Source organism: Pelobates fuscus, chromosome 3 (assembly GCF_036172605.1).
Source record: "Pelobates fuscus isolate aPelFus1 chromosome 3, aPelFus1.pri, whole genome shotgun sequence".
NCBI lineage: Eukaryota > Metazoa > Chordata > Amphibia > Anura > Pelobatidae > Pelobates > Pelobates fuscus.
In genome coordinates, this window is record NC_086319.1 from 71,627,682 (window position 1) to 71,644,328 (window position 16,647).

At 37.9% G+C, this 16,647-nt stretch overlaps 1 protein-coding gene across 14 annotated transcripts in view; it reads left to right on the forward strand.

The window, feature by feature from the left end:
* MYBPC1 (myosin binding protein C1) overlaps positions 1-16,647 on the forward strand; it is a 124,948-nt gene that overhangs the window by 60,264 nt on the left and 48,037 nt on the right. For all 14 annotated transcript variants that reach the window (XM_063447178.1, XM_063447190.1, XM_063447192.1 and 11 more), the window contains 12 exons: positions 449-597; positions 4,183-4,300; positions 5,503-5,554; positions 6,568-6,624; positions 11,259-11,422; positions 11,635-11,767; positions 12,638-12,762; positions 13,241-13,346; positions 13,821-13,987; positions 14,684-14,846; positions 15,156-15,262; positions 15,820-15,956. In XM_063447178.1, the coding sequence (XP_063303248.1) occupies positions 449-597; positions 4,183-4,300; positions 5,503-5,554; positions 6,568-6,624; positions 11,259-11,422; positions 11,635-11,767; positions 12,638-12,762; positions 13,241-13,346; positions 13,821-13,987; positions 14,684-14,846; positions 15,156-15,262; positions 15,820-15,956 (1,478 nt within the window). The remainder of the gene's footprint in view (positions 1-448; positions 598-4,182; positions 4,301-5,502; positions 5,555-6,567; positions 6,625-11,258; positions 11,423-11,634; positions 11,768-12,637; positions 12,763-13,240; positions 13,347-13,820; positions 13,988-14,683; positions 14,847-15,155; positions 15,263-15,819; positions 15,957-16,647) is intronic.

The following is a 16,647-nucleotide window of genomic DNA, read 5'->3' on the forward strand; positions in this document are numbered from 1 at the left end:
ATTATGTTACGTTCTTCCAACCTGGACAGCATTGATTGGCATTTAGTGTTGGTTAGCCAATTGTTCTAAGCCAATCAATCTAGTCCAGGTTGGATGAATTTGAAATATAATAATGTACAGATCAGTGCTAAGTTGAGTTCTCCAGAAATGTAATTTATTATGCAAAAAATTCATATGTTGCACAAAAAAAAAAATACAATTTTTTCTTTTGTTAGAGCGCCTGAAGGACTGGATGGATGGATTTTAAACAGAAAACTATAACACATACTTCACTTGCTAAAATATTCATTTAAAATAAAACAAATACAAAATGATCATTTTGATAGCAATTTTGGCAAGTTCCACAATGTATTTTCAGCACTGTTATTTACAAGTATGGATTAAAAATGTAAAAAAAAAAAAAAAAAAGCTTAGAATTCACTTTCTCTTTTTGATATTTTGTTGAAAGGGGGCGATATTAAGTTCATTGCAAAAGTTGAAGCAAAAGATCTTCTTCGTAAGCCTGTTGTAAAATGGATGAAAGGCAAATGGATGGATTTAGCAAGTAAAGCTGGTAAACATCTTCAGTTGAAGGATACATTCGACCGTATTAACAAGGTATTTTGTTAAACCAGAATTCCACCATTTAGAACTCGTGTTAAAATAAGAAAATCTGAGATCCCAGATCAATGATGGCTAACCTTAGACCCCCAGATGTTACAGAACTAGATTTTTCATGACGTTCTCCAGTGCTAGATCGAATTTTAGATCATAAATAAATGGAATGCATACCTTCTTTGTTGGCTTAATTAATCCAGATGAGAGTTCTCAAAACTCTGGCCCTCCAGATGTTGATGAACTACAACTCCCATGATCCTCTGGCTATTTTATTCAAACACTCATGGGAGTTATCGTTCAGCAACATATGGAGAGCTAAAGTTTAGGGAACCCTAAACTAGATTATATAAAGAAGCAGCCTTACAGAAGCAGGTTATTCTCCTGATATAAACTGTATGGCTAAAGTACAACAAGTAGGCAAGGCAATTGTGATTCGATTTTGTAGATTCTAGATTCTGCAGCAATCTGGCTACAAACTGGTTGAGGTATTTTTAAAATGAATCTGATTACAGCAGTGAGATCCATTTTAAATATCATGAATTCATTTGGCTCACTATGGTTAAAATGTAGCTAATAGTGATAATTATTATTTTTTTTTTATAATTTGGAGTTTAATGAATAAATCCCAAAATGTGTGGCCCTGAGAGCATGGAGAGGCAGATACAAAATCCAGAAGAAAGAAATTAGCAAAAGAAGACCAAATTCACTATAGCATAAGTAGCAATGGGGCTTCTACATCTTATTTCTATATAAGTACTTACCCTACGCATTTCACCATGCTCAGTTCTTCATCAGGGTTTAGATTACATCAGATTACATTTGCTGCATATTAGCATTTAATTGTATTCTGAATTTTGTAAATCAACTTTATGATACTTTTTTTTTTTTTTTAATTCTTTATTTTTGTTATGCAAAGAGGTTAACATATCAGCCTGCAGTGCCTCAACAGCAGCAGCAGGCATAACAAGGTATTTAGTGTAACAACATATGATTAAATTGCACATTTTGTTAGGTAAACATGGTCATACTAGTCCTGTTATCAGGTATTAAGGTAAGTAGTGAGTCATAGATAGAAATTGTGCCGTGACTGGCTATTACTGGTTGTATAGTTCAAACAAAGAAAAGACCTCTGGCTAACCGTAAATTAAGACCTAAAATATAATATAATAAAAATCAAGTAACATAGTAATGTAGTACAATTATGGCGCTTCGGTTAGGTAACATCAGTTTCTGGTACGCCTGGAAAATGACTATGGTTGTGGGTGGCCAGGTTGGCCATCCAGCGTCAAGCTTATGTGTCGTGTGGCGTGTGTGCTGTACATTGGGCTAACCCACTGTTATTATAGTCGTGCGAGGGTTGAGTGTGTGTGGCCGTCGGGGTCGGTTAGTCCTTAACCTGTTTGCACATAACTGATGTCAGTGAGGGACAGCTACGCGGGTGAATTAGGCTATGCAAATAGTTTAGGTGGCCGATGAACAACTGGCACTCGCTGTCTTGTTAATCACACCCCTAGACTGGGAATAAACAGTGTTCCCAATGCTGAGGTTAGACGTGTTTTGGGCTTAGTCGGTATGTCCCCCATGTGTCCGTGTATGGGGTTGGGCCGTTAACATGGTGGGGTCTGTTGCCTGCTAGTATGTGGGGAGGGAAGAGTGTCGCCCACTCTCTTCCACTCAGGTTGGTGGGTCTGTTCCCATTCCCGTAAGCTTACTTATCCGGGGCAGGACAGGAGGCACTGTGTCTGGTGTGTTCTCTCCTCTCTGAGTGTGTGCTCTCCCCCTCCACCCTCCGATCTTCTGTCTGCTAGGTCAAATTGTGAGTTCCCTTCCCTCTGTGCCCTTACATCCTGCAGCTGAGCTAACACATACAGTCATCTCCCATAGTCTTAACAAAGTTCAATAACGACCAACTGTTGGCAGGTTAGGACGTGTAGATCTCCTTTTCTGATCGGCGTTATAGAGGGTGCTGCCGCCTGGTAGTGCCGCCGCCATCTTTCATCTCAGTGTCTCCGTCTTCTGGTAGCTTGGTTGCTGTGTGTCTCTGGGCGCTGACTCTCTGCTGTGTCAAGGGTTGAGTGGGCCCAGGGGGCAGCTGGAGTTGCTGCAGAAAGTCTGTTGGGTCTTCGGTGGCCGATAGGACATGGATCTCCTCCCCCCTTGGCACCACCAGGGTGCCCAGGACTCCCCATCGGTACCTGACGTTGTGTTCCCTCAGGAGCTTGGTGATGGGCAGGAACTTGCGTCTGGCTAAGAGCACTGAGAATGGTAAGTCCGCATATACCGTTATCTTGTTGGCATCTACCAATATACTGGGGCTCTTCCTAGAGCAGGCCATGATGGCCGATTTTACTGCTGCGTCTCGGGTTACCGCAATTATGTCCCTAGGAACGTCCGCTGGGGCGGTCGGAGCCTTCCTGATCCTGAAGGCCGACACAAATAGCGGTGCGTCTCCCGCTCGTTTGACCCCCATTGCCTGTGTCACCTTGTGGGCGAAGTCCAGCAGGGAGTCCGGGGTCACCGTTTCTGGTGCTCCCCGGATCCGGACATTCCTCCTACGGTGTCTCGCCTCCAGCGATGCCACCGTACGTGACAGGTTGTCAATCTGTTGTGTGAGGGTGTCCACCTGTGCTTGGGTATCTGCCTGTCGCTGTTCCCGGGATGTCTCTCTGGATTCCACTGCTGTAATCCGCTGCCGCAGCCCGCCAACCTCCGTCTGTACCCCTGCCAGGTCTGCCTTCCATACAGCTCTTAGGTCTTGGAGGAGTTTTTTTATGTCTCCTTTCGTGGAGGGAGAGGCATCAGAGTCCGAGTCTGCCTGCAGGTGTACTCCGCTGGTAGGTCGGGGCAAATCCTCTTCATCTATTGAGTCGCTGGAGTCGCTGGAGCCGCATGGTCTGCTCAGCGCCATTTTGTTGCGGGCCTGTGACCGGTCAAAGGAGAGTCTGATATCGGGATGATTTGCGCTCTCCGGACGGGCGTTTTTTTTGTGTTTTCTCCCCATTATATTCTAGAGGGTAGTGAGGCGTGTTTGGGGCTCGTTTCGGAGGTAATTCACTTGTAAAACAGCCGTTCTTTAGGGATTTGGAGCCGGAGCTATCCGCCAGCACGTCTGCTCTGTCTACTTTATGATACATTTTAAAGATTATCATGAACATTCTTATAATAATTTTTATACTTGCTTTTGTTTTATGTTTTCACTATATGCATTACTCTATTTCTATTTGTTACATTGTTTAGAGTGTTCTATATCATAACTACATGGAATAATCACAGCACAAAGAGAGTGTACATATATATAGACAGACATAACCAAACTTAGAATTTGTTTTCTAGTACAGCTTTTTTTAGTCAACTAGCTACAAGTCTCTGTAAATCTTTTAAATTTAATCTCGAAACAATCTCAATTAAACAAAGCATGTAGAATCAACGTGTTAGAATGTTAGAATTTATAGAATATTATATCCTACACACAGAAATATCTTCTATGAAATGTGACTGAAATATAATAATTTACCAGTTTAGCTCATATTTACCTATCTAAAATTATTTTTTAATTAACAATCAAATGCTAAAATATGTTTATAGATTTATACGTTTGAAATGCATATAATAAAAGCAAAGGAAAACTACGCTGGAAACTACAGATGTGAAGTGACATTCAAAGATAAATGTGACAGCTGTTCATTTGATCTTGAAGTCGCTGGTAAGGCCTGTTAATGTCAACGTCTGCGTTCCTCTATGTCTGCATCTAAAAGCATGATACTGTTTTAAAAAAAATGACTCATAGCCAAGATACGCATGCCAAAAATAATTAATAATAGCATTCCGAGACTTGTTAGGATTGCTTTAAAAATTCCATTTGTGGTTCTTTATATAATTTTAATCTTTGTTCATTGTATTTAATACATAGCTGGCTGTAAGGTATTCATATGATTTTTATTGAACCAACAGCATAATATTTTGTGAAAGTTTTCTGTGGACTTCATTCTAGGAATAAACTGAGGCATATCTTTTGGCCCGAGGTACTGCTTATTTGACTTGAAGAGGAAATGTCACATCTTTGAAAGTAAAAATAAAGAAACACTCTAGGCACCATAACCACTTCAAGGCATTAAAGTGTTTATGGTCCTGAAGTCTGCAGGCACCACGTCTCACACCACTCCTAAAAGGCTTTAATCGAGATTCTTCGTCTACAGGAGGCTGAAGCCCAACCTCCAATAATGATATGGCAGGGGCTATGTGCCATACTAGATCATGCAGGGATTGGAGAGGCAATTGGCTGAGATCTAACCCTGGTATGGCGTGAAGCAAATCAGAGCTGCGCCTCTGCCGTATTGTCATTGGTGGCTGGGCTGCAGGCTGCCAGGGACCGAGCATCTCTATGAGTAAACCGTTTAGGAGTAATGCAGGACCTGGCACCCACAGATTTAATACACCATAACCACTCCAATGTGTTAAAGTGGTTATGGTGCCCACAGTGTCCCTTTAATGCTTGAAATGTGCTCATGGGTACTTAAGATCTGCTTGGAAAGTACAATATGTACAATATGTATGTACACTTGGCATCATTTTACATTACATTTTCATACTTGTCACAATGGAAATAGTAGAAATTTACTTTTATTATGCTCTCTTTGCGCCAGGACAGCCCATCAGACAATGTAAATACATTTATTTGCTGCTGTATTTTTATGTGTATATGATTTATAAAAATAGTAACATGCTGACAATGCACTCTATGTAAGCCACACATTTCAAACCGCCTTTATACACTAGCCAAGTAGTGAAAAAGAAACCCATTACTGACAGATGTAGAACATTCTCTTGCTGTTTAGATGCCCAATTGATGGATTTCTATTGATGATGGAAATAATATACAGCATTATCGCTTTGTTTTATGTACAGCTGCCGCAGATGCTTCTCAAGCTCTCGACATCCGATCTGCTTTCAAGAGGAGGTAAGTTTATGCAGAGATTGTTGAAATCTTTATTATAGCAGTTAGGTTCTAAAAGAAGCAATCATCTAATGCATGGGTCCTCAAACTCTGGCCCCCCAGATGTTGCTGAACTACAACTCCCATGATTCTTTGAATTACATAGATAGCCAGAGAATCATGGGAGTTGTAGTTCAGCAACATCTGGGGGGACGGAGTTTGAGCACCCATGAATTCTAATGTTATAAAACTGAGACTTAAAAAGTTATTCCATCTTCTTCAAATACTCAATAACGTTAAACAGATTTCTTCCCGCATTTCAGCATCGTAGCCCCTGTGAAAATGTTACACATTTAAAACTTGAGAAGTGGTTGTAGTTATAGTAGATTTGTCATGAAGAACCTAAAACTGTCTATTTGAATTATAATATTTTAAAAACTATTTTGGCATTTTATGGTTTTGTTTTTTTTAATCATAGCTATCAACCTACAATTCATAGCACATTATTACAATATAAACATGTATTTGTAACACTAATGCAGTTATGTAATATTTTGACATTTTTGTATTTTATTTTCCTACCCACGAGTTGAGTACAATATAATTCAAAGTCCACCGTAAGGATAACAGCAGGTAGTGATTTTTTTACTACGATACAAATCTTTGTTACTTTTTAACTTGCACATTGCCGAAAGCTTGTCTATTTTTTTTTCTTTCTTTCTTTTATTATTGTGTTACTGACTGTTCAATAGTAAAATGAAAGGGAAAAAAACGGCTTTTGTGATGATGTTGGCAGAGCGCCAATCATAATAGTGCTTTTGTGTAGCATGTGCAATAAGTATTGTTCGATGAACAATACATCAGAAAGTCACAACATTCGTTAAATGTTGCACTCATTGTTTCACAAGAAAATAAGCCTTTCTTGTGAAAGGGGTATGTTGATATGACATTCTGCATGAGTTAGTGGTCTGTATTTGAAGTCATGTGAATGTCTCTCTGTACTAAACAAAGATTTGATCTCTTTATGTCAACGACAGTGGTGAAGGACAAGAGGATGCAGGGGAGCTTGACTTTAGTGGTCTCTTGAAACGTAGGTGAGAAAACCAATGTTGATGTGAGCTGTGACAAGCTATACCCATCTCAACCATTTATGGTTTTCAGACAACGGTTTGATGAGTTCCTCCTTTTTTTCTCCCCATCATCATCATCATCATTTCAAAAAAAGAAAATATATGCAATTTTTCCATATAATATCTCCTTAGGGGCTTCTCAGTCTTTGCATGTTCCTTTATAGTGCATATAGCATGTGCATGTATATGTCTGATATAAAATTAATTGGAGCATTTAATAATATAAATGCAATTTAACGCATATTTGGAATGGAGTCTTCCTTTAGATACATCATTCTAGAAATTGGCTCTCTTGTGTGCATGTCAATATATGCAGTGGTGTATTTTCGATCTGTGCTGCCCTGGTTATGACGGAACTCAGGCACCCCCTAATTTAAATTTGCCTCACTCTTCCTGTCAAGGCCACACCTCCTGCCGTTAAAGACTATCACACAGACACACACTGTCAGATACACTAAAATACACACACACTCACTTATTTGACACAATCTGACAGACACACACAATTACTGACTCACTCACAGACACACACTGACAGACACACACACTCACAGACATACACACACTTACTGGCATACACTATCACTAAGACACACACACACGATTGCACTGACAGAAACACACACTCACTCCCAGACATACACTGACAGACACACACAATCACTCAGACACACAGGCTCCCTCACAGATACAGACATACACACAAACACTCACAGACACAAACACTCACTTACAGACATAAACACATTCACTGACAGACACATACACTCACAGACACACTCACTCACAGACACACACTGACAGACATACAAACATTCACTGACAGACACACACACACACACTCACAGATACACACACACACTGACAGCCAGACACACACACAAACATTTCCCCCAATACTCACAGACTATTTTTTTTATTATTATTTAAATCCACCCAGCCTCCCCACCTTTGGGAGAGCTAGGTGGATTTTTTTACCTGGGGTCCAGTGGGGCTGCTGGCCAAGAAGGAAGGTGTGCAGGCATGTGGGCGGACAGTTGAGGTGCAGACGGGGGGCGAGGGAGCGCTGATTTGTGAGCTCTCCCTGCTCAGCTCCCTCACACACCGCAGAGTGATGCCGGGAGCCAGAATGTGGAGCTCAACTAGCTGCCTGCCACCAGACTAACAATGTATTTGCCTGGGCATTTGGGGGAAGCATTTCTTGCCGCCCCCTGGAAAGTGCAGCCCAAAGCAAATGCCTTGTTTGCCTCACGGAAAATACAGCGCTGAATATATGTCTTTGTTAAAGTTGTTAAATGAAAATGGTGACTATAGTCATTTACTACCTCCTTAATGTGAAAGATGTGGTTTCTGATTTGGTTCCAGATGATATGTGTTCAACAATAATGCATGCTTTATGGTGTATTGTCACTAAACAGAGGAAACCCCGTTGAGACAACTTACACCAAAATAACCAATTTGTAGAAGGAAAAAACAAGCTCCTGCACATATGAGTTGGATTTTTTCCCCCAATTTAATTGGTATGGCCTGAAATGTAAAGTCACCTCAGCTTTTTCAGTAGATTCCTAGCTTTTTCGGGACTGCAGCCGACAGGAGTTGTATTTCCACAACAGCACACTTGACCATCCCTCATATAGAGGACCACAGCTAGATTAACCATAAGACAGTCCTAGGCCCAAGGGCTAGACAACCATGAACTGGAAACAACGAATTTGCTTGGTACCATTAACCATCCCTATTTGAAGAATAAACGGGGGGACCAAAATGGTAACCTGCGTAGGGCCCTGTGAGATCTTAATTCTTCTCTGTAGAGGCCACATTTGTGTATTTGCTCTTCTAAGAGAATAAGCCAATTTGTTTGCAACAACTAGTTAATTTATTTTATTTTATTTATGCAAGAGGTTTCACACCCTGTATGCCTTCACTTCTTCATACTTTCAGGATCTATGCAATTGCTGCTTGCTGTACTGCATTTAACAGCATTGTACGACTCAGAGTAGCAATAACTAGATTTTGCTTGTCGTATTGCTTTTGTACGCTTTATGGTTTGGTTTATTAATTCACTTTTTTAAGTGAATTCTGGTTTAGGCCTTAACTTAATAATTTTGGATAAGTCTTTCAAATTATTTATCAGTGAGAAAAAATAGAATGTAGTAAAACTAAAAAAAAAAGTTTTTTTTTAATATAACTTTTAATGAAAATTAGTTACTTTACTTACTCTCTGTTTTTCTTTTGTGTTGACATTATATTTTTTCCACTTTAGAGTACATTACTGTCATATTTATACATCCATGCGTTGGATAGTTTTGACTAGTTTTCATTAAAAGTTATATTTTTTAAAAACATTTTTGGGGAGTTTCACTACTATTTTTTCTCACTAGTATGTTTAAGGGATCAAACCCCTTATAGGGTGATAAATCATCTCCCCTAACTATATGCTTATAGACAATATCTATATCACTTCTTCAAATGATTTATCCACATAAGTCATCATTAATGTCTTTGGGAATTATTGCAGATAAAACATTAAAAAATATATGACTTACCAAAAATTATTCAAGCGAAGCCTTAGATAGCATAAATATAGTCCCTGTCCATCATGCAGGTTTGCCCACTGATTGTAGGACATGCAGGGAGCACTGTTCAGTGTTCTCTGCATTGTCCTAGTGCCCTTAACGCAGGGCAAGCACGTGTAATGCTGCATTTGCACCATACGTTTTTTGGACAGTTTCCTAGGTGTCCCAAAAGCGGGACACCATGAAACAAACCTGGGACGGAGGGACAGAACCCACAAATCTGAACTGTCCAGCGGAAATGGGGACAGTTAGAAGGCCTAAGATAGATAGGCGGATGGCAAACAGCCAAGCACATAGATAAAAATAGTCCTAGCACCTGGACAACGTTTCTGAGTATTTGGTCCAGTGTATACAAAATTTTACTGAATTTGTACACTTATATTTGACTAGTTCTTAAAAATAACAAAAACGAAATTCAATGTAGATACCACCAGATTCACTTTACTCATTAATATTTTTTCTGAACAATGAGATGTTTCTCACAGGTACATTCACTGAATATATATGAAATGTTTAAATATTTATAAATGATCTTGAAATGGGCATTGAAAGCCATGTATCAGTGTTTGCAGATGACACAAAACTTTGTAAAGTAATAAAATGTGAGCAGGATATTGCCTTGCTGCAGAGGGATTTGGATAGATTGGGGGACTGAGCACTAAAATGGCAGATGAAATTTAACGTAGAAAAATGCAAAGTTATGCACTTCGGGGTTAAGAATGCACAAGCAATTTACACCCTAAATGGTAGTGAACTAGGGATAACCACACACAAGAAGGATTTGGGAATTGTTATAGACAATAAATTAGGTAGCAATATACAATGTCAATCTGCCGTTGCTAAGGCCAGTAAGGTTTTGTCATGTATAAATAGGGGCATAAATTCTCGAGATGAAAATATAATTTTGCCTCTTTATAAATCGCTGGTAAGAGCACACCTTGAATATGCTGTGCAATTTTGGGCAAAGAAAGATATCATAGCACTAGAAAAAGTGCAGAGACGAGCTACAAAATTGATAAAGGGAATGGAGCATTTTAGTTATGAAGAAAGGTTACAAAATTTAAATCTCTTTAGTTTTGAAAAACTGCGCCTGAGAGGGGATATTATAACATTATACAAATATATTCGGGGCCAGTACAAACCATTATCTGGAAATCTATTCATAAACAGGGCTATAAATAGGACACAAGGCCACACATTTAGGCTTGAAGAAAGGAGATTTCATCTAAGGCAAAGAAAAGTTTTTTTTACAGTAAGAGCAATACGGATATGGAATTCTTTGCCCGAAGAGGTGGTTTTGTCAGAGTCTATACAGATGTTTAAACTGCAATTGGATAAATACTTGCAAAAACATAACATACAGGGATATAATTTCTAATTAGTGGGGTAATAGCTGCTTGATCCAAGGAGACATCTGACTGCTATTTTGGGGTCAATAAGGAATTTTTTCCTAGTTTGTTGCAAAATTGGAAGCGCTTCAGACTGGGTTTTTTGCCTTCTTTTGGATCAACCGCAAAAGCATATGTGAGGAAGGCTGAACTTGATGGACGCTCTCTTTTCCTTTTTTTTTTTTTCAGCTATGTAACTATGTAACTACATGGCCTATTTCCTCACGACCCTATTTAAGGATATTATGACCAATGACGGATTATTTTAATCCCTTCTTATGAGCTACAACACACTAATACCCAAGAACAAGACTCAGAACATAGTATGTTTTATAAATGGTTTATTCTATGCAAATGATAACTCCAGCTCATAGTATTGCCTACTATGGGCACACATTTCTAATGAACTCCAACCTAAACATTTTCACAAAATTTTCAATGTTTGTGGCAGCAAAGTACTTGTTTTATTCATATATCAATTATGTATACTAACCTTGTCAAACTACGTTTATTAAAAAAAAAAAAAAAAAAAAGAGGCAGTTATCCATACACTTCGGGGTTGTCCTTTAATAGACCATTTCTATTTTACAGCCAGATCCTAAAAATGTTGCATCATTTTTTCCCCAAATGTTAGAGAGGTTAAACCTGAAGAAGGTCCAGAGATAGATGTGTGGGAAATTCTTAAGAATGCTAGCCCGAACGAGTATGAGAAGATTGCATTTCAGTATGGAATCACTGACCTCAGGGGTATGCTGAAGAGGTTGAAACGCATGCGCAGGGAAGAAAAGAAAAGTGAAGGTACAGCAAATTAAATGAAAAACTCATTAGGGTATTTACTAAATTCTGAATTTCAGTGATTTAAAGCCGAATTGAAAAACTGGTTGATAATATAGCCAAGCAGTATGCTAAATCTGTGTTGAAAGGTTTTGTTTAATTAAAAGCGTTTATTATCAAAGATAACTCTTCTTGTAATGGATTAGATTCAGTTATTTTCTTTTTTATATTTTAAGCATTTTCCAAGAAACTGGATCCAGCTTATCAGATTGACAAAGGTGGTCGGGTGAAGTTTGTGGTAGAACTTGCTGATCCAACAGTTGAACTGAAATGGTACAAAAATGGTCAGGAGATCCGTCCCAGCACGAAGTAAGTCAAACCATTGACATTGGTTTCACTAAAAATGCTCATATATAACATTTGGATTGTCATATGGGTACCCCATTGTTTTGAATGCCTGAAATTCAAAGCTATGTAGAAACACAGAGAGAAAGAAAGATAGATAATTAGACAATCAGTGAGACAGTGAGATAAAGGTCACAGACTCAAACAGGTAGCATGTGTTTGCATAACTTTTAACACTGCACCAATCCAAATCAAGTCAACAACATTGGTTGCATACCTTTTGGTCTCATACTTGATGCAAGTCAAAAGCAGGCACTCTGGGGTTATATAGGGCCTCTGTTACCTGTGAGTGCATTATTGTAATTCTGTGTGTTTTCTGATTAGTGACTTGGCTCTGTTTTTTGACTACTCCGATCTCTGGAATCCTAGACATTGGCTCTGTCATCTTGCATACCAATATTTCTATACTACTCGATCACGGCCTGCCCCAGTTCACTTTTCTGTTTGTTTGTCAAACTGTGTTCTATACTATCCAACGTTCAGCTCAGCCACTCTAAGAACCAGAACCACATTGTCTTTCCTCTTTATATCTGGGTCTGTGATAGTTATGCTTGGCTTTTCAGATGTTCATGTCCTATATTTCCCAAGATGCTCAACCAAGCTGAAGTTCACAGAAACTACAGAGATTTCTGATAGGCTTTATATCTAGATGCATTACTGTTTATATACACACATCAGGAATGGACCTTTTCAAGAGCATGCATTGTCTTGTCAAATCAAAACCATTATGATTTAGCTTGCCAAATAGCACAAATCTTAGGTTTGCACAATGGCTTTGTCACATATTTATTGTAATTTTTTTTGTTATTTTGTATAATGAATTTAATTCAACAGGTATATATTTGAGCACAAAGGAAACCAGAGGATACTTTTTATCAATAATTGTACATTAGCTGATGACGCAGCCTATCAAGTGTGCGCGGGAGATGAAAAGTGTTCAACTGAGCTGTTTGTAAGGGGTATGTCACTCAGTTATTATATTATTAAGGTTTATTTGACATTATCTTGCAACTCAGTCAGGGGAGGGAGGTATTCAATAAACACCAAACGGTAATGAATTTAAAACCTGATTGCAAAATTTATACTAAAATTGATCTAATGCATAAAATAGGAGTACAGCAGTTGTCCCTGTTGGCATTTGCTATCAAAAGCAATTATTTTATTAGAATACAGTTTTAATATACAGCAATGGGGGAGCATGAAGACATGGCTATTCTCAACTGTTTCCCAATTTATTTTTATACAAAGTATGCACAGAAGTGAAGATTTCAAACTTTCCATACACAATTACAGTGGGGCCGTATGTGCTACAGGGACCTAGATTTAGATGTACAAAGTCAATCATTGACTGAAAACTGCTTAGTTAAGTTTGGTTCTGGCTTCATGAAAAATTCTGATGCTAGCTTAATGTTCATTACTGTTTGAATTTGACCGTAGAGCCACCTGTGTTGGTTACAAAAGAACTGGAAAATGTTAGTACATACTGTGGAGAAAGAGTGGAAATGGAGTGTGAAGTTTCCGATGCCGAAGCAAATGTGAAATGGTAAATGATTAGTCCCTCTCAAGATATAGCAGATATTAAAGGAACTATCTCAATATAATTAATTGACATACAGCAGACAAATATTGCTTATATATACAGTAGATAGATGTTAAATAACAGATTGTTGTAGCTCTTTAAGATCATATGGAAAAGGTCAACCAGTCTTACATATATTCACAATTTAAATAAGTTAAAGGGCACTCTTAAATCTCCAAATTCCCAATTAAAAAAGGTTCCTTAGAAGGATTTTGAAAAAGACACTCAATGCATAACAATATGGCAGCTAAATCCCAGCATCACCTATTAAGGCAAAATTGTATATAGCATACTGGTTCATACTCTATTTCATCCTATACTAACCGTATCCCTATCTACATATAAACAGATTGTGATACTTTAAAAAATACATTGAAAAGAAAACAAATATTACCAAGATAACAAGGATCATGTAACATTTTTGTCTGCGTCTATTAGGTTTAAGAATGGTGTTGAAATTACTAATGAGCCAAGATCACGGTACAGGCTGAAGGTGGATGGTAAAAAGCATACCTTGATTATAGATGAAGTGGACAGAGGGGATTCTGCTACGTACTCAGTAATGACCACAGGCGGACAGTCGGCGGCACAGCTGCAGGTTGATTGTAAGAGCACAACTGCAAATATTTATTCTAAATATTTATTAAAGCAGGTATAGATCACATATATATTATATATGTAAAACCAGCATGTTTATATTATTTATGTGTATATGTATGTATATTTATGTGTATATGTATATATATATATAGACAAACATTATTTAGCATGTTTATATTATTTATTTGTACATGAAAAATAAAAACGTGTATGTGTATGTTATATATATATGTATACATATATATATATATATATATATATATTGTATTTAATTTGTGTTATTATTGATTTATATATGGTAAATACATATATATATATATATATATATATATATATCATAAGTTGCCAGATCACTTGTGCATCCACTTATTTATTAGGCAGAACATACTCTCAACTCATGGCTCAGATGTTGGTAATGATGAAGCCACACAGCCATAGTGACCAGTGTATGCTGTACGTCTAATGAAAGGATTCTGTAATGACTGTTTAGATCAGGCATAGGCAACCTGCGGCACTCCAGATGTTTTGGACTACACCTCCCATGATGCTTTGCCAGCATTATGGATGTAAGAGCATTATGGGGGATGTAGTCCGCGACTTCCGGAGTGCCGAAGTTTGCCAATTCCTGGTTTAGATGAATCCTGAAGATGCTAATAATATACGGTGATCTTACATGGGATGTTTCTTTGCTTACTTTAAAGTGCGACCTCTAAAGATTTTACAGCCATTGACTGATATGACTGTGAATCTTGGCAAGGAAATTAATCTGAAGTGTGAAATCTCCGAAAACGTACCAGGGAGATGGTACAGGAATGGACAGCTTATTCATGGCAGTGATCGAGTACAGTTATATCATAAAGGAAGGTGAGGTTTATAAATGTAATTTTTCCCGCGGTTTCCATTCTGCTGTTTAACCAAGCCAACCAGCCCTGGAAATAAATTGGCCATAATTATTTTGTGTATCCAACTCTGTTCCAGTCGTGGGCAATTCCCTTCATTGCTAGTCCCTCGAAACCATTATAAATTATTATCCATTACAACGTAATGTTTTGCGTATTTTCCCCCCCTAAATCAATATGCAACATTAAAGATATACCTTATATAACATTTGTGATTATTGCCTTATTTTTTAACCTTCTAAATTGATATATCACTTTATTACCTGTCCCTTAGGATTCACAGATTAGATATACAAAATGCTTTAGTTGAAGATGAAGGAGATTATTCGTTTGTTCCAGATCTGTATCTAACTAATATTCCTTGCAACATCCATGTCATTGGTATGTACTCAAGGTATTTGAATGTGTTGTTGATTTTGCATGAAATTAATATACTGGTCTGTTTGTCTATGTTCTTAACTAATTACCCTGTCATGTAAAACATTCTGATTCCAGTTTTAAATGATGAAATTATGGAACATTTCTTTAAAAATGTTTTACAGTTACAATTCCCATAATTCTTTTGTTCTTGGTCAGCCTTTATAATATATAATATATATAATAAAAGTTAAATTGTAAGAACACGAAGACAGATCCAGTTTGCTCAAATCTGACATACACTAAGTTGTGATGGTCACACTTGCAGAATAAGTTCTGTTACAAATGTACGATCACTATGATGCATTAACGATTTTTGTTCTTTATATCGATTTAGCAAGGCCTATATGGTGAAAAATAACATGCAAAACACACCTAAATCATGTCAGTTGCTGCCCTGACTCGTGTGAACTAATTAAAAAACAGGGAACACTTTGCAGTATCTAATCTTCAAACCTTTATTTTACCCATTCACTGTTTTTTTAAAATAAACTAAACAAATACTGATTTTTGCTTTACAGATCCTCCTCGAATCCACTTTGATTCACTTAACTATCCTGATAATACAGTGGTTGTTGTAGCTGGAACAAAGCTACGACTTGAGGTTCCAGTTACTGGAGAACCAGCTCCAAAAATTATTTGGAGTAGAGGAGATAAGGTAAATTGTAACGTCTAGATGTGTGGCATTGTTTTATGGCTAAGGTTTGCTCTTGCTTGAAGAAATTAGATTTATTTGCAGAGAAATGCTTTGAAGAACATCTTAGAGTCGTTGGGGGTTGAAGGGAGCTAGAGATTTAGATATTGGTAGGTGAGTTGTTTTGGGGCAAAGAAACCAACTTTTTTCAGAATATAAATCTGCCCTACTATATGTACTTTGGTTAACATTGCCAGAGAGTTTGATATTGATGCTGAAAAGGTTTGGACTTATTCACAACTGATGATATATATTGAGGGTAACGGGTTGTATTCACTCCCAAATTTCACAGACAATCTTGACTTTTACTACCTATCCCAGTCCCCTGGTAGTGAAGCACAGAGACCCATGTCTTTAACCAAATTTATTTTACCTTATTTTATGGATTTATAAAAAAGAAGCAGTTCTTGATCATTAAAAAAATTAAAACTATCTGGACGGCGACCTGGGTCATGTCACTCTGAGACGAACAAGGTAACCACGTGCTACAGCACCGGCCTCCCACAAGGGCCACAATCACACACACTCGTTCATCTATACAACTCACCGCTCCCAAGTTGCACGGTCCAGGGATGCGTTCTAGACGCCCTAGGCCTAATACAGCTGCCTGCACATACTACAAGGTCTAATTGCACTGCCAAATTTTGTTAACCTG